This window comes from Bufo gargarizans, chromosome 4 (genome assembly GCF_014858855.1).
Source record: "Bufo gargarizans isolate SCDJY-AF-19 chromosome 4, ASM1485885v1, whole genome shotgun sequence".
Lineage (NCBI taxonomy): Eukaryota > Metazoa > Chordata > Amphibia > Anura > Bufonidae > Bufo > Bufo gargarizans.
Window position 1 is genome coordinate 221,834,023 of NC_058083.1, and position 24,905 is coordinate 221,858,927.

Genomic DNA, 24,905 nt, shown 5'->3' on the forward strand with positions numbered 1-24,905 from the left:
ATGGTGACACCAGCCACGACACCCAATTGTATCAGTGGGGGATGGAGGTGGAAAGAACTAGCTTCTCTGGCACACTGGCCAGAATGGCGACCTCTTTGCCCGTTTGCTTACACAGTGACAAGCGAATTGTTAACATTAAGGAGTCTGATGATTGCTCGATAGCCATGCTTTTAAACCCTCGCTGTCAAAGCAAAAAGGGGGAATATTTTCCTCCCTCTTAAAGGGCAAACAAATTCAGTTACTACCAGGAAACACTGTGTACGCAGCTTGCCTCAGCTTATGGCAAGCAGACGTCTGCCACCAATGTGCCTGAAAGGCAGGCACCTATCCGCTGCCTGCAGAGTCACCCACCTCTCACTTCCACCAGTAGGAGTAGCAAAAGCCATTTCAGTCTCCTCTACATGATGGAGCTGTTTTTCCATGTGCAACACTAGGCTGAGACTAGTCAGCTCCTGCCTCAATAACTAGGTTTAGGCTTACCAGTCTCTGGTGCATACCCTGTTCCCTGACCTCATCTATTTCTAGAGAGGCAGACTGGAACAGTAGCCCAAACTGGCACAGCGTGCTCTCTTTATTCTATTTTGCCCAGCCTCCACTGTCATCTCAGAGATGGTTTTCAGCGCCGGGGGGGGGGGGGGGGGGGGATATAGGGGGGCTGGTGACACCCAAACAAACTAAGTTGTCCTCTGCCACTGTCAAAAACATCACTTTTGTCAAAAAGAACCAAGCCTGGTTTTGGGAGGATTTTCACACTCCTCTGGCTGGGGCCTACTAATATATCTGGCCTTGTTGAAAGGTGCCCCACCATGCCACTGTTGCTGCCTGCCTTCCTCCATCATGCAACTGCTGCCATTATGCCACTACTGTGATCTGCCAACTATTCTGTATGACTGCTGCCTCTATCATGCCACCGTCACCATCATGCTACTCCTGCGACCTGCCAACCATTGTGTTCTGTACAGCTGCTGCTGCCTCCATCATGCCACTGCCACCATCATACCATTGCTGCAACCTGCCAACTATCATGTTCTGTATGGCTGCTGCCTCTATCATACCACCCCCACCATCATGCCACTCCTGCAACCTGCCAACCATTTTTTTTCTGTACAGCTACTGCTGCCTCCATCATGCCACTGCCACAATCATGCCACTGCTGGAAACTGCCAACCATCATGGTCTGTGTGGCGGCGGGTGCTGCCTCCTTAAAGGGATTCTGTCACCAGGTTTCACCCCATCCAGATAAAAATAGATCACAGAGATCTTACAGCAGGAGAAGGGGGGAGGGAGGGAAAGCAGGAGGCGTCACAGAAGATTATGAGGCGGCGCTGAGTTCGGGAAAGGCGGAGCTGGGCACGAACGGCGGCTGGTGCGGGCGGCAGCTTGGATCCATTTACATCCCCTTGGGCACCTTATTTTTATGAATGACAGGTTAGTAATAGCGTATTTTTAGCAAAATGAGCCTACAGATTACATTTATAAGACCACATTAGGAATGGTTAAAGCTCCCTGAACATAACCATATTTTTATCTGGAGGGGGTGAAACCTGGTGACAGAATCCCTTTAATGTCACTATCTTTATCATGCAACTGCTGACACCTGTCGACCATCATCTTCCATAAGGCTACTGAATATAAATAAATAAGAAGAAAAAGCATGCGACACTTATCAAAAATAAGAAGTAGTATTCTTTATTTCACAGATAAAATTGTCATAGGCATTGGGCGGACAACATACTGCAGGCAAACACTTGTGGCGACGGACGTTTTGCACTGCAGCGCTTCCTCTGGCTACTAACGTGATGACACTCTTGCGTCACCTCTTAAGCGCCGGATCATGGGGGCGAGGTTAACAACTACCGCCCTGGGTGAGTTGGATCTCTATAATCAATGCAAATTTCTAAAGTAGCAAAACACAAAATACAAAGAACAAACAAAAGCATAACAATTAAAATGTTTATAAAAACTCGCACATATCATTTTTGTCATTCAGGCCTAAAGGGCCCATTGCTCGTGAGCATATAATCCAGCTAGCCTATTTTCTCAATTTTAAACAGTGTCTATCTCTTCCTTGTGGGGGATTTTGGACAATTTCAATACCTGCAAAACTCAATGCCTTGCTATCTCCATTATGTATTGACCTTACATGTTCTATAAGTCTAGGGGGGTCAAGGGCACCAAACCTTTGATAGCTTTCAGAAGAAGCCATACGCTGAGAGATAGGTTGGTGAGGAGCCGTTTTGGTTGAGGAATTGGATCCCAAAAGGGAACAATAGATGTGGGCATTGCCTGTACTGTAGGTTTAACCCCCAATGGGATGTTTTATCCATTGGAGGGCTACAGTATAAAGTCAATTCTCTAATCACATGTAAAAGTAAGTTTGTAGTCTATCTCATATAATGTAACTATGGCTGCTTTTACATAGATAAAACTATTAGATGCTTGTGAGACAGGTTTAGGGAACATATCAATTCCATAGTGACAGAAAAAGGGTGACCTAAACTTATAGAACATGTAAGGTTAATACATAATGGAGATAGAAAGGCATGGGTCCTTTAGGCCTGAATGACAAAAATGATATGAGCGTGTTTTTATAAACATTGTAATTGTTATGCTTTTGTTTGTTTGTTTTGCTCGTTTTCAAATTTGCATTGTTTATAGAGATCCGACTCACCTAGAGCGATAGTTGTTAACCCCGTCCAGATGATCCGGCGCATAAGAGGTGATGGAAGAGAGCCATCGCGTTAGTGGCCAGAGGAAGCGTTGTGGTGCGAAACGTCCGTCACAAGTGTTTGCCTGCAGTGTGTTGTCCGCCCAACGCCTATGAAAATTTTATCCGTGGAATAAAGAATACTACTTCTTATTTTTGGTGAGTGCCACCTGATTTTTCTACTTATTTATATTCAAAGGACTATTCTGGGCAGAGCACCGCTTTCCGGGGAAGTTGGGTCGCAATTCAGTCGCGGCGGATGCAGTGTGTGGGTTTGTGAAGGAGGCTGAGCAGTGCCACCCCATCTGTGCTCTTCATTTTTATATATTCCATAAGGCTACTGCCTCAGTCATGCTACCTGCCAAATGCCAAACCATATGGTTGCTGCTCCAGCTGCCACTGCCTCAGCTGCCACTACTCCTCGCTGCTAATCCCCAACTGCCACCATTATTAATAAAAATCATCTGTCACTGCTACCAATACTATTAATATTACTACTACTACCCATAGACAGCTGCTCTACTGCCTTGTATGTCCCATGCTATGCTGCTTCTGCTGTTGCTACTATTGTGGCCACATGCCACTATATCCATACCCTTATCACATCCACACTGTAATCAACACTTGATACGTCATATGGGTAGGCATTCTGGCCCTTTCAAAGCATAATTGGACACTTATTTCCTTAAGCCACTTTTTTAAAGGGAACCTGTCACCGGGATTTTGTGTATAGAGCTGAGGACATGGGTTGCTAGATGGCATCTAGCACATCCGCAATACCCAGTCCCCATAGCTCTGTGTGCTTTTATTGTGTAAACAAACCGATTTGATACATATGCAAATTAACCTGAGATGAGTCCTGTACATGAGATGAGTCAGGGACAGGACTCATCTCAGGTTAATTTGCATATGTATTAAATCGTTTTTTTTTATACAATAAAAGCACACAGAGCTATGGGGACTGGGTATTCCAGATGTGCTAGGAGCGATCTAGCAGCCCATGTCCTCAGCTCTATACCCCAAATCCAGGTGACAGGTTCCCTTTAAAATCCCATAACACAGTGTGTGTAAACATCATCTGCCCCTTTTTAAAGTTTTCTTTTATGAAAAAGCATAACATATGTGCTGGCATAGTGTGTTTTTAAACATGCTGTATGTTAACGTCATCAAACGTGCATTTACCCATAGCTATGTATGTCGCTGTTACTCAGACATCATTTACTATTGCTGTCTTTGCTTTTAAGAACTTGGGCGGGGGGAAGAAATAATTCCTAAAAAAATAAAATAATGAAAAGAGATATCAAGTTTGTCTAAAAATTATGAGTTCTAGCAGGCAACAGGGGGTTACATACCAATTTTCAGGGCAATCACAGTAACTTCTGTTCAGCCTGAATTCATTTGGGTCTGAACCAAACTTTTTCAGAAATTCGGCAAACTTAAACTGAACTAAATCACAAGTGATTTGCTCATCTGAAATATGAAATACAAATTTCACCAACCTAAATCACTCCTGTTTTTAAATGAAAAGTCTTAACCTAAAGATCATTTTATAGCAAAAATCCAGAATTGCTGTTATTAGCTGTTTTCAAGTGATTTGCAGTGCTTCTAGTTTGTACATTTATCTGTATCATTTTTTTCTGATTCCATATATACCTCTTGGTGCTGCTCCTTCCCGTCTAGCACTTAATTAACAATACAGCTCCTTCTAACCTTACAATCAAGCTTTACAATACTAGTAACAAGCTAAGAAGATGGATTCTTCACCGCTATACTGTTACTGCAGAGGCTGTGGTTCTTCCCATTCAAGCAGAACATATTAGGCTTCTCTGCAGAGGATCACCACCAAGAGAACTGGATGTGAGGAGCATGCCTGAGCATGTGTCCACCAGAACTCTATGCATCAGGTGGATGTACTTTAGAAGCATTAAAGCATATTTCTTAAGAATGGCATTTTAGACACTGGTCTTAACAAAGGCCCACAGCTGGCGGAGGACCAAACGAAGTTATGAAGAGGCATAGGCCTCTCCATAACTTTGGCACATCCAGCGCCAGTTTTAAACAGCTTCCGAGCAATCTTACATTTAGATAATTTTCTAGGCCTAAAACAGGCGTAGAAAATGGTAAATGAGATGGGCCTGCCAGACCGTCCTCTTCCCCACCCACGCCATGCCCACAAATTTAGACCTGGTGTGAGCAGGGAGAAATTGCAGATATCGGTGAAAATTGCAGATACCGGTGCCATCTGCACCTGAAATATAGCTAATATAGGCATATTTCAGATTACTAATGCACCCTCATTGTTCATTTTTTATGACCTATGCAATAGATATGATCAAATTGTGGGATAACTTTTCTAAGGCGTTTTAAGAACAATAGAGAAAAGCAAGGACCATTTGAAATTAATTTAAATCAATATAATGACCTGGTTATACTTGTAGGGAACATAGTATGGTAAAGATAAAAAAATGATCTTAACTTGAGGGACTCTGGTACTCAGCAATAAGAAATATAAAATCAAAAGCAAGTGGATAACAGAGCAAAACAAATCCCCCTACAATCTTCAAGTATTAAAGGCAACTACAGAACATGTTGGCCCAACAAACAATACAAAAGGTCATTTGGTCAGAAAAGGCAGAGCTATTAAATGCATTTTTCTTGTCTGCGTTTACAAAGGAACATACTGCTGGGCTACGTTTTATAGCCGCAGCTCATGGCATCATAACAAACAACTCACCTTGGCTGAATAAAGCAAGGTTTAAATCGGATTAGAAAAGATTAGCGTGGACAAAACACCTGCACCTGATGGTTTGCATCTTTATGTTTTCCAAAAATGTAACTCAGTAAAAAAAATATATATTATTAACTCTTTCAAGACTAAGGCCATCAGAGGCGTAAAATTCTACTGAAAATCCTCTTGGAATACAACATTCTAAAGTTGAATATTTTATTGTTTTACTTTTGTCATTATTTATTTATTTAGCACAGATGGGGCTTCAACATGTTAGCAAAATAGAACTAGTTACTAGTATTTTTTTTTCCTTTCATTTTTTTAAATTTTATATAGGGAAAAGTTTAAAAAAAAAATAAGGAAAAACTGCAATTCCTGATTTGGTTTTAATTCAACTACATTAGCAAACTAACAAAAAATATGATAACTACAAATGATCCATTAATAATACTACTGTACATACTGTATGTGTACTTTGATCAACCTACATCATCATTGCAATTCCCAAAATGAAAGGTCTTTGCTATTTTTCAGTGATCCTCCTGCCTTTAAAGGGAGTATGTCACCAGCAATCTCTGTATGCAAATGTTTGCATAGACACAAAACTATTTTCACCTGATTAAGACCCCTTTCAGACGAGCGAGTTTTCACCGCGAGTGCAATGCGTGATCCGAACGCATTGCGCATGCACTGAATCCAGACCCATTCATTTCAATAGCTCTGTTTACATGAGCGTTGTTTTTCACGCATCATTTGTACGTTGCGTGAAAATCGCAGCATGTTCTATATTCTGTGTTTTTCATGCAACGCTGGCCCCATAGAAGTGAATGGGGCTGCGTGAAAAACTCATCACATCCGCACTTGCTTGTGTTTTTCACTGATGGTTGATGGATGAGTTTTCCTGAACGCATCCGGACCTAATCCATCACACTCGTGTGCAAGAGGCCTTAGGGCCGGTTCACATGGCATGGTACGGCGGACAGCCACACTGAAATTCTGTAAAAAAACTCATAGGTTATCATGTCCTCTCTTCCCCCCATACATCTCAGTAGCAGGCAGTGTTGAGGAATGCATACATTCCCGTTCTCGGCTCAGTTGTGGCTTTAGGCGGAATTTAGGTGGAATTTTGGCATGGCTGTCCACACCTAAACTCCTATACCTGCCTTTTGAATGGGCCCTAAAGCCCTCTTTTGTGTGTTGATCTGAGGCTCCGTTTCCGATTTATGATATTTTTTCTTAGTATGCAAATTCGGCCTTTTAGGGTATCACTATTGCTCCTGTTGCATCATTCCTTTCTGTGGCCAGAGCCTCACTTCACTGCTTTGATTGACAAGGCCAGGCAGTTGCAAAGCAGGGAGGGCGGGACTGACCACAGAATGGAGAGGAGCTTGGGTGAAACAAGAGCAATAGTAACATCCTCGTTGCACCAAATGCCTAAATTGCATATTAAGAAAAACATAATAAAACTCAGCAACAGAGGAGGAATAGTGTTTTAATGAGGTGAACCACATCTTTGTGTCTATGCAAACAGTTTGATAAGGAGGTTACTGGCAACAGATTCCCTTTAATTTGTATGTGGGGGGTCTGTAAAATGGATCAGAAATGTTATTGTTGGTGTAAGAGCATATCCTAAAGGTGTCTAAATAGCACTACTATATAAGGGTGTGGGATCATATCATAACTAGGGGTTAAGGTCTCTCTACAGACGTGCTACAAATGAACTGGCTAAAAGCAAAAATATTACATATGGTAAATGAATTTATGCTAGAGAAGACAAAGCTATGAAGTTCAATTAAATTGTACTTGCATTTTCTTAACATGCCTTTACATGTCGGACATTTTTGCAGTGTGACTATAGAAATGGCAGGAGTTGCCTTTTGCAATAGAAAATAAACTGCATGGGCCAAATAAGTTATGTTCAGAGCCTTAAAGGTTGCCATTACTAAGGCTAGATTATCTTCAAACGAAGGAGAACATTCAAAACGAGCGGCACTCACCGATTGTAGAAAGGTACACTTTTATTCCGTGGCAGGAGGGGGATGCATACGGTGCAAACACAGCATAAAGCAACAGCCGTTTTGCGCGTGTGTGCGCTTCTTCTGGCTTTCCACTATTGCCGGGGTCACGGCACTTACAAATGTGCACAGGAAGCCGCATCATCGCAGCAATTACTTACATAATCAACACCTGAATTTCCACAACGGGGGACAGGGATTCTTGTTAAATAGCGGGACCCCTTCAATAGTGTAAGTGCATGTGCAAATACATAAACCAATAAAGCAATACAAATACGAAATTACAATACATGCAGGAATAATTCATTACAGAAATGCACTCATGTCTATTTTCTCATTTAATCCCAAGGGACCCATTGCATCTGTGCGTAGGATCCACTTTGTTTCTCTTCTCAGAAGTTCCCTCTCTCTGTAAGGGTACCTTTCTACAATCGGTGAGTGCCGCTCATTTTGAATGTTCTCCTTCGTTTGAAGATATTTTGCATACTTAGGAGCACCACCGTGAGGCATCACTCCTCGGTATCGGCATCCAAAATAACTATAGGTGCGGTGTAGTGCCACTGGTTATCTTTTCTACATTTTGATATGATACTAAGGCTAGATTAGACAGCTCCAACCATCAGCCTGCCGGGAAACAGCGATGCACACCGATGCTTGTTGTGTTAGTAGTGCCAATTGTGTTGCATGGGGGCTATGGAAACAGCGAAGCACAGCATGCTATAGTGTTTCTGAGTCATAGCTTGCTATGCTATGCTGTTTCCTAGCCGACTAGTGGTCAGGACTTTGTCTTATGTTGCCTTAGTAATAGTGAGATAAGACAACCCTTATAAGTTGTGGTTTGGGTCATTCTTTTGTGGGAAACATAACAGTAGGACAGCAAAGTATAAATCAGATGAGATGGTGAGATGGCATGTCACAGTGATAGGGCTTGTTCACATGACCGTTGCCCCTCCGTTCCTGTGCTGTGGACCAGAAATTGCGGTCCACAATGCACGGGCACTGGCCGCGGGGCTGCCGCATGCGGATCGAGGCCCCATTCACTTGAATGGGGGGTCCGCGATCTTTCCATTCCACAAAAAGATAGAGGCATGTACGGAGGCACGGATTGGAAGCCACGGAAGCACTCCATAGTGCCTTCGTAGGTTTCTGTTTTGTGCTTCCGTTCCATTCCGCACCGCATCTCTGGATTTGCGGACCCATTCAAGTGACTGGGTCTTCATCCGTGATGCGGAATGCACACGGCTGATGTGCATTATGGACCGGAAGGGCAACGGCCGCGTAAATAAGCCTGTAGACATAAAGACAAGAGCCTGCAATTCTTTCTACAGTGTTTTGCCCCCATTCTGCAATATAACGAAGGCCTGATAAATGCAGTCTTACCCAAACAGTTGCTACTGAAACATGTCCGCTCAGTGAAGCATGTATTGCGGTGGCTGCTTTCCATGCCATCGGGTCCCCATTACAGCACTACGGGGAAACGATGGCTTCCACAATCGCCGCCGGAATAACCCGTAAATGCAGCAAACCGCAGGTCTGACTTGAACTGCAGTTTGCTGCGATCACTGATACGGGGGGGGGGGGGGGGTCACAGGACCCCCCTCGGCATTGTTATAGAGTGCCTGCTTAATGATTTCAGCAGGTACGCCCTGTGTCCTTAAGGACTCGGACATCAGGTACGCCCTGTGTCCGCAAGAGGGTTAAAGGGGTTTGTCTCACTTCAGAAAAAGGCATTTACCATGTAGATTAAGTTATTATAAGGCACTTACTAATGTATCGTGATTGTCCATATTGCTTTCTTTGCTGGCTGGATTAATTTTTCCATCACATTATATATACACAGCTCCTTTCCATACTTACTACCACCCTGCGGTCCATCAGGGGTGGCCATGCTTGCACACTATAGGAAAAAGCACTGGCCCAAGCCTACTCCTATGGCCCTGTCCACCAGAGAGGTCGGCACTTTTTCCCATAATATGCAAGCACGACCGCCGCTGATGGATTGCAGGGTGGTCGTAACCATCGAAATGAGCAGTGTATAATGTGATGGAAAAATGAATCCAGCCACCAAAGGAAGCAATATGGATAATAACAATACATTAGTAAGTGCCTTGTATTAACTTTCTCTACATAATAATTGCTATTTGCTGAAGGTAGACAACCCCTTTATTAAAAGGAGCAATTTAATGTAAAAGTGTTGCCTTTCTGTTAAGGAAATAGTGTTATGGAGCATGTTCCTATTGGAATTTGTAATAGCAGGAAGAGAAGTGGAATACACACATTATTAGTAATAACTATATATTGTAAATTATCAATCCGAGAATCTGCCTGGTTGCCAGTTAGGAGTTATATTGTTTCATCATAAGTGATCACAGAGCTGTTATGGCAGCAAATAGAGAACCCTTACAGAGCCATCAGCACTGTTTACCTATATTACTGAGATATAAACCCCCCACAGTATTGTTTCTGGGTGAAAACTACTTCCATATTATAGCTTCCAGTGGATAACGCCATATTTTTTCTGCAAAATGCCAACTAAATCTCATGGAAAACAATACTGTATGCCTCCATAGGATATTTGGGTCATAAATGTGTGTACTGTATATGTTCCAATATTATGATTCTGAACAGCTACGGATATCTCTTTAAACCTGTAAATAGTGTTACTACTGTATGTCTTTAGCAATATGTAGAAACTGAAAATTAAGGCCGAGCAAAATGCAGATGTTTTTAATCTTCAGTACCTGAAATCTAAAAAAAATATATAAACACGTTTTCATTTTTTATATACTGCATAAATGCAGAGCTTAGATGTTGATTGCAACTAGTCTATTAATCCAACAGCTGAAGGAGAATGCTCAAATGAATGCCAATGCATGAGTCAGCATATCAGCATTTGAAAGAACAGTGCACAAAAGGCATGAAAGAAACACTTTATTCTAAAAGCCTAGTCAGAAAGTCAGTGGATTATTTGTTACAGGAACAAACCCTTGTTGCTTATCCTTCTCATGCAACTGCAGACACATACCAACATTATTCCTATATAGAAAATCAATTTAGGATCCATTATCAGGTTCATTCAGTTGCTGAATCCACAAAATGCATATATCAGTACACCTGGTGATGTTTAAATTAAATTTCTCTAAAAGGACTAAAAAATGTAAAATCATAGCTGAAAGACGATACAAGGCTAGAATACTTCCCTGTGCTCATAGATTTTGGAATATAGCACTCGAATATTTGAAAGTTTTGCAACAAACTGGCTTAATAAAATTATTAAATTAGATGACCTCAGGTAAAATGGCTTCATATTATAATAATAATAGTTATTATTATTATTATTTGTAGTAATAGTAGTAGTAGCAGTAGTAGTAGTAATAGTTTTAGTAGTATAGTTATTATTAATAATAACTTTTTTTTTTTTTTTTATTCATTATTAATCCCTTTCCACTCCATGCATATACAGCATAGGAACCATTGCATTAAAGTTCCATGCCATATATTTACAGCATGAAGATGGCAGTAGCTCAGGAAGAGAGCCACCACCATCAGCAGTGGGTGTCAGCTGTAACTGCAGAGATTGTAGGGTCCTAATAGTTGCCATGGCAGCTGAATTCTAACAAAAGCCTACAGGCCTGCCATGTACGGAAGCCTGGCAGGCCTTGCCACTGGCAGGGTTTGATCAGACCAAGTGGCAATGTAATAACTGACAGTACTATACACTGCAATAGACTGATATGTGTGCGACACATGCCCTCGGAAGCCTAATTTTTTATAAGCTCTAGCCCTGATAAAAAAAAAATATATATATATATCATAGAGAGCTCCAGACACATTAGCAGTAACTAAAGATGACCGGCCCTACTCCTAATCTGCTATACTGCTAGAACTGGAGGATCTGTGATGATGCCACCATCATTTGATCAATGCAGGAAGGGGCAAAGCTCATGAGTAGAGAGCAGAAGCTGTGGTGAAGGGCCTATGATGATGTCATGTGACATGGAGAAGTGATGGATTTAGTGTGATAGCCAGAGAAATGCTGAGAGCTGTAGGCTTCTTCTCATACCTGCTATCTGTAGTGTCCTCTGATAGCATATAATGACAGCCTGGACATGCTGGGAGTTATAGTTCTCTCCTCTTATACCTCCTTCCTGTATTGCCCACGGATATCACATGCTAGCCTGGACACACTGGGAGTTGCAGTTCTCTTCTCTTATACCTCCTTCCTGTAATATCCTCTGATATCACATAGTAACAGCCTGGACATGCTGGATGTAGTTCTCTTTTCTTACACATCTTCCCTGTAATGTCAGCTGATATCATAACAGTTTGGACAAGCAGGGAGTTGTAGTTCTCTCCTCTTAAACCTCAGCTATCTAAATTCTATGGACATCAATGGAGGGGTGGTGAAACTAAAGTGCCTATGGCAGCATGGACTCTAAGTACGGACCTAGATACAAAAGCAGTAAAACATGAAAAAAACTATGTAAATCTTGCATTACCCTAAACTTATTGTCATTTTTGCCCACCTCACATCCCAAAAAAGGAAATAAAAGCAAGCAAAAAGTCACCTGTACCCCAAAATGGTACAAATAAAAACTGCAGCCTGTCTGACAAAAAGTCTTTACACAACTACATTGACAGAAATATTCGTTAGTATATGACAATGAAAAATACTGATTTTTAATTACAAAAACTTGATTTTATGATGCAAAAGTAATAAAACATAAACATGAAAAAGCTATATTTATTTGGTATCACCATAATTGTATCAACCCGCAGACTAAGTTTATCCTAATAAAAAATAAATATAGCACTGAATTACTACCTTTGCCCACCTCACCTAAAGAAAAAAAAATAGAAAAATAGGTATAAAAGCAATCAAAAAGCCAAATGTACCTAAAAATGGTATCCAAAACTATAGCTTGTCCAGTAAAAAAATATTCCTCACACAGCTCAGTCAACAAAAAAATTCACAACTCTCAAAAACTATTTTAGCAAATTCCATGTTACAAAATCCAGATGCCGCTCCTTTCCTTCTGAGCACTTCTATTTCCCAGAAAATAGTTAATGAACACATTTAGGGTATTTCAGCTCATAATAGAAATGGCATAACAAATGATGTCATGCTCTTTCTCATTTTAGCCTTGATAAAATGAAAAATTTGGGGTTAAAGTTTTTTTTTTCTCATTTTTACTGTCGAATATCAACTTGTATAAACACCTGTGGGGTCAAAATCATCACTGTGTGCTAAAATAATCCAGGGTACACTTAACCGAAGGCCAGACCTAGGGTCCAGCTCTAACAGGGATATGGAGAGGCTTCATTCTACCATCATTTCTACAATTTATCAAACTTTTTACTGAAAATATGTTCTGGGAAAACTGAAAATATAATAAAGTGTAACAGAAATTTCCCAAAATAATATGTAGATGTCCCCAAATTTTATTTTTCATAAATAATATAATTTGTATCAATTCAGCAAACTGTTGTTGGATGTTATTTAAAATACAATCTTTATTATTACTTGACAGTAATTAAAAATAGATATAACCACATAAATCTTACAAATCATTGCAGCAAATCCTTGAGACTATGGCTTCTGAGTAATACAGTGTCATGTTTTTGTAAATCAAAAGGAGAAATAAGATGTATTCATTAGGAGTTCCCCAGATACTATCATAATATAGGGCCTTTAATCAATATAAATGTTCAGATCATCTGCTTAACCCTCCCTTTAAAAGTGAAAAGTAAATTAAACTGTCAAGGCCTTGTAATTGTCCTTCCTTTCTGTACGGCTGTGATCACCGAAGCCTTAGAAAATAACAATGATAAATACCTCTTTTAAAGGCATTTCAGTTTTTACAGTATTGCAAGCTCAATAAGAACACAGAATTTAGTGAATCTGATCGATCCTCTGTGCTAAAATAATCAGGGAAGGTAATAACTTGTCTTTTTCAGAACAAATAATAATTCTACATAATCCTACATAATGAGAAGGAACAATGAACATAGGGTGAGCAAGACAAGGATAAACTTATTATTTTTTATAAATTTTACTTGGAGAGCACTTTTACCTAACAAAAAACAATATATCAGTAAACAAGAAGTTATCAACAACTAAAGTTCAGTAAGCATATTTTAACTTATAGATATTGTGAATTTTTCAGTTTTATTGCAGCAACTTTTTGTTTCTAAAGATACATTAGAAAGTATAGCCACTGATTATCAATTTAGACTTTTCCAAATTTTCTGAATCTGATGTAATTTCTAGAATCAAGATCTGATCTAAAACAGCAACTTAATCAATGAAGTATGCTTATTAAATTATTATTTTTTGGCAATTTGTATCAAATACAAAAGTGACAAGCAGAGGCATTTCTAACAGGGATGCTGGGGGCTTCATTTGTTGGCGGATTGTGGTATGATGAATAAAAGATTTCTTTTTTGTGGCAAAAAGACTGAACTGTAAGTCACTAAGGAGACATTATTACTTTTTTAAGGGGGCACTTTAGAGGCATTATGGCTTTTTAAAGGTGAACTAAGGAGCATTATTATTATTTAAGGGGGCACTTAAAAGCATTGTCACTTTTATGAGGAATATGGAACATTATTACTTTTCAGACGGCACAAAAAAGGCATTCTTTTTGTATATTGCACTCTGTAGGGTACAAAATGCAGCACTTTTACTATGTGATGCAATATAACCATCTGAGGAACTATATGGGACACTGTATACAACACTATTGTATTTGGGGGCAATATCTATCTATATGACACTATATTTTGGGGTGATAATTTAAACTAGGTTTGGGAAAGGTAGGGTGGATGATAAAAAAGCAAGGACCCAAAGATATCTCTGTTGCAAAGTCTGTAGACATAAAATGTGGCTGGAATAAGTGAACATGGTGGTCTGGGCTAGATAGAAAAGTAAATGACTTCAATCAAAGAACATGAATATCTACACTATATGGTCACTGTATGGTGGTAATATCAATATTTGTGTACTGTGTTATTTCTATAATAGTATGATAATATTATTCAGTAGTAGTACCTATTTAATGGTATTTGTAATGGTTAAGTTATGTTTCCTGGGTTGGGGGTCCACTGGGGCCACTGATGTGTTCATTTCCAACCCAACCCTCCTCCATCTTAAACTCTAGTTACGCCTCTTGTGACAACCAATATATAATTAATATAGCTATCATAACTAAAAATACATTACATTAATTCCATTAATAAAATAAACACAATCATAAAACTTTTCCTATAGCTCTAACTTTTGAGTTACTCATAAAATCCTCTTTGTATAAAGACAGAAATCTGAATTTGAGGTTTCAATAGACAGTGTTCTGGTTCTTGGAATCAGTTGTATTTCCTCCATGATTTTCATAGTACCTGGTTACATGACATTGCATCACAACGGATAGAATAGTGATAAGCTATATAATATCAATTCTAGAATACTAATGGCAGGCAAAAATAAAGAATTTGAGATGCAAGTATATTAGAAACTTTTTAAATGATTTATTTTGTTCATAGGTTGGTTCAAAATGCTAAAAGACTAGATAAATCCCTGTAATTTTAAGCAGGCAGTTACACTGAACACTGATGATACAATGTAAAAATGCTATTTTTTTTAATAACTGCAGACATTTTTCTAAAACATTACACTAAAAAGTGTCAACAAGTCTGTGAGGTAGATATTCATATAGGAGACATTTAGAGGGGTAACATTTTTTTCAAATTCTGTTTCTGATTCTTATTATTTTGTCATGGGTTGCTGATGTTTAAAACCTTCATTTATTGGGCACCAGCTGATGACCCATTGTTGCTTGGGTATTTATATATTGCAATTTTATATTAAATAACAGTGATGTTCACGGTGGCTGCTCCTTTAACAGTGACTTTCGCAGTGGCTGCCCCTTTAACGTTGACCGCCCCTTTAACAGTGACTTCGGTGACCGACCCTTTTACAGTGACTTTCACAATGGTTGCCCTTTTAATGGTAACCTCCCCTTTAACAGTGACTTTAACAGTGGCTGCCCCTTTAACGGTGACCACCCCTTTACCAGTAACGTTCACAGTGGCAGCCTCTTTACAGATGACCTCCTATTTAACAGTTACTTTCATAGAGGCCGCCCGTTTAACAGTGACCGGCCCTTCAACAGTGACTTTCACAGTGGCCGCCCCTTTAAAGGTGACTGCCCCTTTAACAGTAACTTTCACGGTGGCTGCCCTTTTGACAGTGACTTTCACAGTGGCTGCCCCTTTAACGGTGACCACCTAACACACTCGTTTAACGGTGACTGCCCCTTTAACAGTGACCTTCACAGAGGCTGCCCCTTTAACGGTGACCACCTAACAGTGACTTTCACGGTGGCCGCCCCTTTAACAGTGACATTCAGAATGGCCGCAACTTTAACAGTGACTGCCCCTTTAATGGTGATTTTTACAGTAGCCGCCCCTTTAACAGTGACTTTAACATTATCAGTCCCTTTAACAGTGATCGCCTCTTTAACAGTGACTTTCACAGTGGCTGCCTTTTAACAGTGACCGACCCTTTAAAAGTGATTTTCACAGTGGTCGCCTCTTTAACAGTGACCTCCACGGTGTCTGTTCCTTTAACAGTAAACTCCACAGTGCCAGCCCCTTTAACAATGAACTCCACAGCACTCGTGCCTTTAACAGTGAACTCCACGAGGTGCAACAGTGACGTTCATACTGGCCGCCCCTTTAACGATGACTGCCCGCTTTAACAGTGACTTCCACAGTGACCGCCCCTTTAACGGTAACTGCCCCTTTAACAATGACATTCACAGTGGCTGCCCTTTAACGGTGACCACCACTTAACGGTGACTTTCCCACTGGCCGCCCTTTTAACATTAAAAGCCCCTTTAACAGTGACTTTCACAGTTGCCGCCCCTTTAACAGTGATTTTCACAGTGGTCGCACTTTAACAGTGACCGCCCCTTTAACAGTAAACTCCACGTTGCCCGCCCTTTTAACAGTGAACTGCACAGCGCCCGCCCCTTTAACAGTGAACTCCACAGGGTCTGTCCGTTTAATAGTGGCACCTGCCCCCCATGCATGTAGCAGTGTAGTTGTGCCATCATACGTCATATGACTGAATATTTAAAGACCTGCAAACTGCTAAAACCTGTGAGCTTCTATTGGCTAGTAAGGGACATGTAACCGTGTGTATGGCAGTTAGGATTGTATTGGATAATACAGGTCATTTTGGGGGAATATCTCGGGAACGGTATGTCCTAGAGAGCTGAGACCCCCATAAGATTTGATTCCAGGTAGCAAGGGATGTGTATAACAAGTTTAGTTGAAATGGATGGTTGCATTTTTGAGTTTTCACAGAACATACATACATACATATACACAAACATACACACATACGTCGTTTTTATACACTCACCTAAAGAATTATTAGGAACACCTGTTCTATTTCTCATTAATGCGATTATCTAGTCAACCAATCACATGGCAGTTGCTTCAATGCATGTAGGGTTGTGGTCCTGGTCAGGACAATCTCCTGAACTCCAAACTGAATATCAGAATGGGAAAGAAAGGTGATTTAAGCAATTTTGAGCGTGGCATGGTTGTTGGTGCCAGACGGGCCGGTCTGAGTATTTCACAATCTGCTCAGTTATTGGGATTTTCACTCACAACCATTTCTAGGGTTTACAAAGAATGGTGTGAAAAGGGAAAAACATCCAGTATGCGGCAGTCCTGTGGGCAAAAATGCCTTGTTGATGCTAGAGGTCAGAGGAGAATGGGCCGACTGATTCAAGCTGATAGAAGAGCAACGTTGACTGAAATAACCACTTGTTACAACCGAGGTATGCAGCAAAGAATTTATAAAGCCACAACACGCACAACCTTGAGGCGGATGGGCTACAACAGCAGAAGACCCCACCGGGTACCACTCATCTCCACTACAAATAGGAAAAAGAGGCTACAATTTGCACAAGCTCACCAAAATTGGACTGTTGAAGACTGGAAAAATGTTGCCTGGTCTGATGAGTCTCAATTTCTGTTGAGACATTCAAATGGTAGAGTCCGAATTTGGCGTAAACAGAATGAGAACATGTATCCATCATGCCTTGTTACCACTGTGTAGGCTGGTGGTGGTGGTGTAATGGTGTGGGGGATGTTTTCTGGGCACACTTTAGGCCTCTTAGTGCCAATTGGCCATCGTTTAAATGCCACGGGCTACCTGAGCATTGTTTCTGACCATGTCCATCCCTTCATGACCACCATGTACCCACCCTCTGATGGCTACTTCCAGCAGGATAATGCACCATGTCACAAAGCTCGAATCATTTCAAATTGGTTTCTTGAACATGACAATGAGTTGACTGTACTAAAATAGCCCCCCACAGTCACCAGATCTCAACCCAATAGAGCATCTTTGGGATGTGGTGGAACGGGAGCTTTGGGCCCTGGATGTGCATCCCTCAAATCGCCATCAACTGCAAGATGCTATCCTATCAATATGGGCCAAAATTTCAAAAAAATGCTATCAGCACCTTGTTGAATCAATGCCATGTAGAATTAAGGCAGTTCTGAAGGCAAAAGGGGGTCCAACACCATATTAGTATGGTGTTCCTAATAATTCTTTAGGTGAGTGTATATATAGATTATGGCATAACCCATTACTCTTTTAAGAATCTGTAAATAAGAAGCAATGAATGCATGAACTTCTCTTATCTACATATACCCTAAAATCTGGCCACCTAAGGCTCCATTCACACGTTCGCAATTCCGTTCCGCATTCTGCGGAACGGAATTGAGGACCCACACATTTCTATGGGGCAGCACGATGTGCGGCCCTGATCTGGAAATGCAGACCCGGAAATGTAGACCTCCAATTGCAGAAAAGAATAGGCATTCCCGGCGATGTGCGGTCCGCAAAATGCGGAATGCACATTGCTGGTGTCCGTGTTTTGCGGATCAGTGGATCCGCAAAACACACACGGATGTGTGAATGGACCCTTAAGATACTATGCCACAAAGAAAGTAATTGTCAAGCCAGGAACAATGCCCTGTAGGGCTAGCTCAGCCAAATATAATAATACTTTACCTGTCACTTAGCAATCCATTGCTTTTAAGTACTTTAATCCATATGGAAATGAGAAGTTAAGTTCTTTAAAGGAGTACCCAATTCACTCTGTGCACCCTCCTCCTGCTTCCTCTGATAACCTTTTCCCCTCCTTCTTGTTTGATAGGGACATATTCTTGCGTAGTCAATCAAGAAGGACAGGGAGGGGCTGGCAGAGAAAACAGGAAGATAAGGGGTGCATTGAGTGACCTGGGCCCACCCTTAGTTCACTTAATTGCTAATTTTCACATAAATTTTAAAAAAGTTTTCTCCAGAATGAAGAACTATATTGCAGAGTCAAAGGTATTATATTTAGCTGACCAGGCCCACTGTTGAGCCATTGTGTCTGGTTTAACAGTGAATTTTTTGGTGAGAGGTAGTGTTGGGCGCGAATACTCGAATCACAAATTTTAATCGTGAATATCAACACTTCGAGAATTTGCAAAGATTTAGAATATAGTGCTATATATTCGCATTTGCGAATATTCTAGATATTTTTTCATCTGAACCCATGATCCCTCTGCTTCTTGCTTGTGGGCCAATGAGAAGGCTGCAATGTATCTGTCTGAGCTTAAGAACATCCCTAGCAACCAATAGGAAAGTTGCCAACCCCTTACTATATAAGAACCTCCCCAGCAGCCATTTTCAGTTTTTTTTTGCAGTTCTGAGAGATATAGCAGAGTTATTGCTGTGGTCTGTGCTTTACTGTGTCATACATTAGATAGATAGTTAGTTAGCTTATATATATAATACAGATAGTTAGTGGGAGAGTCAGTGTAGGATTGTCATTACATTAGATAGTTAGTTAGTTAGCTTCTATATATATATATAATACAGATAGTTAGTGGGAGATAGTCAGTGTAGGTTAGATAGTGATATAGTGTAGCTGATAGGTTCTGCTGTCCATACATACATGCTACAGACATAGTGCTGTGATGTCACAAGTTCACAACAATACTTAGTGCACCAATCAGTAATATGTAGTCAGCTAAAATGTGAAGTTGCACGCATTGCAAAATATGTGCATCATTAATTTCCGATTTGTGCAATCACGAATATATAGGAGCACTCTATCTGCATATAAAGCTGTTGTCATGTTCTGCCGTGCCAACCATTTTCTCCAGTCTCAGGAAACTTCTAGCAGCTTAAAAAATTTAGCAAAAGTGACCCACGCCTGTATTGAACGTACAATACGCACATATTACATTGCCGATTTTCGCAATCAAGAAAATAATGGCGAATTCTCAAGTTCGCAAATTTATTATGAATATTTGCAAATTTAAATGTTGCCCCTACCGCTCATCACTAGTGAGAGGCTCTCTTTAATTTTTGACCAGAATATTTAAGCTATATCCTCTTTTAACAGCTTAAAAATTATTGACAAACTGACAATGAATGAAGCAGTCCTGCTCATTAAATAGTGAGATATGTTAATTTACATGCTATTTTTTTTTTACAATCATTTCAATTGAATTCTGGATATATGACATGACAAGCTATTTGGATGTTAAAAAAAAAATACCATTCCATTATACTTACGCTGACAAACAGGTGGTTTGCCTGCATTACTCCATGATCCATCTTCTTGACATACTGCTGTTGATTGTTGACTAGATTGTAATCTGTAGCCTTCATTACATTCATATATCACTTTGCTTCCTAAAGTAAACTCATTTCCAGACACTGAGCCATTTCCAGGTGGCTGAGCAATTCCACAGGATATAGCTGAAAACATAAATAAAAGCTGAGCGTTTTATGCATTATGTTTTTTGAAAAAAATATACATAAATTTAAATATTATTAGATGTTTAATGCTTTGAGACTGCAATATACCTGCTGATAAAATCGGCAACACTGAAGAGCATTCACTTCATATGTACGGTAATTAAATTTAAAGGTCATTTTTGTTGGTTCACTGTTAAAGGGAGTAATATTTTAACATGTTGATTATTTATGGTTTTCTTTCTACATAAATGTTAACTGGCAGGTTATGTTAATGTACTTTACAAAATTTGCTATATTTATAGGTAATTTGTTACTACTACACGAAGGTTAATAGTTAATAAAAAAAAAAAAATATATATATATATATATAATAATAATGCCATGGTTTTTTTTTTGCACTGCACTTGGGTCTGTGGACTGTGTCCTGCTTAGTCCCATTCTTTTGAACAGAAATGAGGTGCGGTACCAGAAATAATGTCACATGCTGGGTGTCCCCAGGGGAACCTCCAGGACGCCATACGAGCAGGACTAGGCAAACAGGCCACGGATTCCGGAACACATAACTTATTACAAAGGAAACAAGACACGTGACAATGACTATAACAGAATACCTCAATCTACTGAAATGAATCAGTGGGTGTGAACCCTGCCATTAAAGTAAACTGACTAGCAATACTCTGAAGGGGTCTAACTAAGCAGCTACCTGGTCTTCACTAGAGCCTCAGAAGGTGAGGATAGGCTTGGGCAGTTAGGGTAGTTGCCAGGGGCTACTCCAAAGTGTAAACCGAGGCAGTGGCAGCAGGATCAGGCGGAAATAGATGCCAGACAAAGTACCGACAGCACATACAGTCCAAAAACAGGCAGGAAGAATAGATCAGAGGCAGAAACAGGTACCTGTGCCCCAAGCAATAGAAGAAAGGAAGAGCTGCACAGAGACAAAGAAAGGGCATTCCCCCTCCAGGGAACACAGGAAACCTCTTCCGAAGATGGACATGGACAGACATGAACAGAACACCAGTAGCAGTAACGAGTGCCAGACAAACAATTGCAGGAACATACATCAGACACAGATAAGCTCGGGTAGGCTATACAGATACAGGACAGTACAAGACAAGGTACAGGGCCTGAAGTCAATAATACAGAACCAGGCGAAACACAACGAGGCGTAGAGATGGCCTTTGCGGTTTGCCCGGCGGTCGTTTCACGGCGAACGTTGGTCATTCGTGATTCGCCAAACATGCGGCAATGTTCGCATGCACAATATTCTTTTGCATTGCACCGAACTTTGATCCATGACACGTCCATCAGGTTGGACAGGACAGCCAATTGAGACGTTTCAGCATATGGACACACCCCCACCCTATAACAGAATACGACCCGGCAGCCATTTTGCATTCTGTGTTTTGGCAGTGTAGGTAGAGGTTGATTTGTGGAGCAGGGACAGACTGTTAGAGACACAAAACGCTAGCTAATAGGGCCACAAAAGTACTTTTAAGGACTGCTATAGGTGTGCTATTGATAGATGTGATATACTGAGGGGTTTAATATACTTGTGGTCGTGGCAACCAAGTACGTACCTATCCTACCTGGGATACCCTACCCCTAAGCGGTCAGAGTTGTGCCGTAACCGTGTCGTGGAGGGACGCCTGAAAGAGGGCATCCCCTTTGAGAGTAAAAGGAGAAAAAAAGGGGGGGGTGGGAGGGAGAACTCTGCACGTCGTACGCATGTGGGAGGGCGCCGGCCGTTGAAGTAGGTGGCCAAGCCCCTCCCACAAATACAGGCCAATGAATCGGCCTTTACACTTGTGGTCGTGGCAACCAAGTACGTACCTATCCTACCTGGGATACCCTACCCCTAAGCGGTCAGAGTTGTGCCGTAACCGCGTCGTGGAGGGACGCCTGAAAGAGGGCAAAAGACATACTGATAAGCAAAGTAATTTATTGCAAAGTCGTTACAAAGCTAACGTTTGAAAGGCTGCCGACATTTCAGTTTCGGGGTGCGGTATGTAACGGTTGAAACAAGACGAGTGCCAACGCCCCAGTTTCTGAATGACATGCGCAGGCACTCGATTCTTGGAGGCTGCGGATGCAGCACCTATGCGGAACGAATGTCCCGAAATTGTGGCAGGGTCACCGCCCGTGCTGGCCACTAGTGACCTTACATGGGATATGAACTGGTGGGTGGTGAGCGGAACCACCCCGAAGGGTAATAATGGACTGTTCGGTCCGGCTTCGGACAAGGTGGACCGTAACTGACGGAGCACCGTGACGGGACACCATTGATGTGCTGTGGGAAAGAAGGATACCTGGACAGGGGGGCCCATCTGGGAGGTCTTAGACGTCTTGAGCAGTAGTATGAACCCGTCGGAGTTCTGGACCAGCTGGCTGACCGTGAGGAACCTGCTACTGCCTGGCGAACAGGTGAACTCCCCAGGTCTCAGGAAGCCGTAAAAGGCTAAATAGATGGCGGATTTGAGTACCAAGCTGGGCAAACCCCCGAAAGGATTACCGTCCAAGGCGTCGGACAGTTTGCGGAAAAGAGGGCCGGTGACCGCTTGCCTGCGTACTTGGCTTGGAGGCCCGTACTTGCTCAAACCCTTGAGGGCGGCTTTGACAGCATGCATGGTGAATACTGATGCTAGTTCGGGATGGCTAACAGAGAGGAAGTGTTGCACTCCCGCCAGGTACGACCTCACTGTGACGTGGGAGAGCTTGCGCACTGAGTGGCAGTAACCAATGAACGCCAGGATGTACTCTGGAAAACTGGAGTCCCCCTGAGGACATTCCCCTCGAAACCTGCAGAACGTCTTCCACCCGGTGTTGTATGCCCTGGTTGTGTTAGGCGAGAGGGAATGGCGTATTAGAGCGTGAGCCGTCTCAAGGTGGTCGGTTACATTAGCCTTAAGGACTCGTGAGGAGGGACGGTGGCGCCTGTCGCATCTGCCTCTGGCATGATCTGAAAGAAACGGGAGAAGTTAGCCCTCGACAAGGCGTCAGCAGCCCCGTTTTGCGCGCCTGGCACATGCGCACTGAAAACATGAAAGTGGTGTTGTAGGGAGAGCTGCACTAACCGTCTGAGGAAACACATGACTTGGCTAGATTTTGACAGCTTATTGTTAAGAATGTCTACTACGGCTGTGTTGTCAGTCACGAACAGAACAGACTGACGCGCCCAAAGATTGCCCCATATGTGGGCGGCCACCACGATGGGGTACAGCTCGAACAGCGCCGAGGTTTGGAGGAACCCCGGGATTTGTCCCACCTCGGCAGGCCACGCGTCTGCAACCCAGTGGGTGCCGAAAATGGCGGCAAACCCCGAGCCCGCAGCTGCATCTGAAAAGACTGTAGGCGACTGACACGACAGCTCAGGTACGAATAAGGACACCCCGTTCCACTGGCTCAGGAAATGGTCCCACATGTGGAGATCCGCTAGGGCTTGACTGTCCAGGCACACTGGGCTGTCCTGTTCTGGGGCGGAACTTAAGAGCGCCAGTAGGCGGGATATGAACGCTCTGCCCTGCGGGATGATGCGCATGGCAAAGTTTAACATGCCCAGTAGAGACTGGAGGTCAGCCCTAGTGACCACGGTTGTGACTGTAAACCTGTGGATGACTTCTCTAATCCTTGTTAACTTGTCCGCAGGCAACCTAGCTAACATATGCTGGGAGTCTAACTCGATGCCCAGAAAGGTGATGACTGTGGCCGGGCCTTCCACCTTCTTGGGGGAAACCGGGACACCTAACTGGAAAAAACACCTTAGCAGCTTCCCCAGCCCTAGGGGGAGTGCCCCTGGCCTCTCAATCAGCAGGAAGTCATCCAAGTAGTGGATGACAAACTCACAGAGGACCTTGTGTACCAAGATCCAGTGGAGTGCCTGAGCCAACTGATCGAAGAGCCAGGGGCTACTCTTGGAACAGAAGGTGAGCTTGGTGGAGAAATAATACAGGCCTTTCCACTTGATGCCGTGCCACTGCCAGAAGGCTGGCATGATGGGAAGCAACTTAAAGGCATCCGATATGTCGGCTTTGGACAACATGGACCCTGGGCCCGTTTTCATGATGATGGCGATAGCCTGGTCGATCAAAGCATATCTCATGCCCACTTCCTCCGAAGGAATGAGGGAGTTAAGGCTGGGGACCTGGGAGCCGTGTGGGGCCGACAAGTCGATAATGAGTCTCTCCTTTCCGCTGAACTTGCCTGTGACTACCCCCACGGGACTGACTCTCCAGCGTTGAAAAGGGGGCACACCAAAGGGACCGATTAAGAACCCTTTGCTTAACTCGGCCTCTATTAGTGCGTCTACCGAGGCGGGATTTCTTTCGGCTGACTGAAGGTTTTTGCACTCGTGTGTAAACTCTGGAGTCGTGATCAGTCCCGTGTGGAAGCCCTTGTGGAATCCTGACACCAGGAACTGTACAAACCCTGGGTTGTGGTGACCTAGCAAGTGTTCTTGTAGACGGCTAATATTGACCACACTCATGTAGTTTTTTACCGATTTTAATGAGCATGCTACTCGGGGGTGGGCCCTAAAACAATTGGTACAGATATGCAACAACCGGCATTGCCCAAAATTACAAGACGCGTAATTAAAGTTGTTGCATATCTGTGCCCTCCCTAGCT

The 24,905-nt window shown here is 42.2% G+C and overlaps 1 protein-coding gene across 1 annotated transcript in view; it reads right to left on the minus strand.

The window, feature by feature from the left end:
• The window catches only part of CSMD1 (CUB and Sushi multiple domains 1), a 2,061,198-nt gene that overhangs the window by 207,308 nt on the left and 1,828,985 nt on the right, over positions 1-24,905 (minus strand). The window contains exon 50 of the mRNA XM_044291097.1: positions 20,100-20,285. Within this exon, the coding sequence (XP_044147032.1) occupies positions 20,100-20,285 (186 nt within the window). The remainder of the gene's footprint in view (positions 1-20,099; positions 20,286-24,905) is intronic.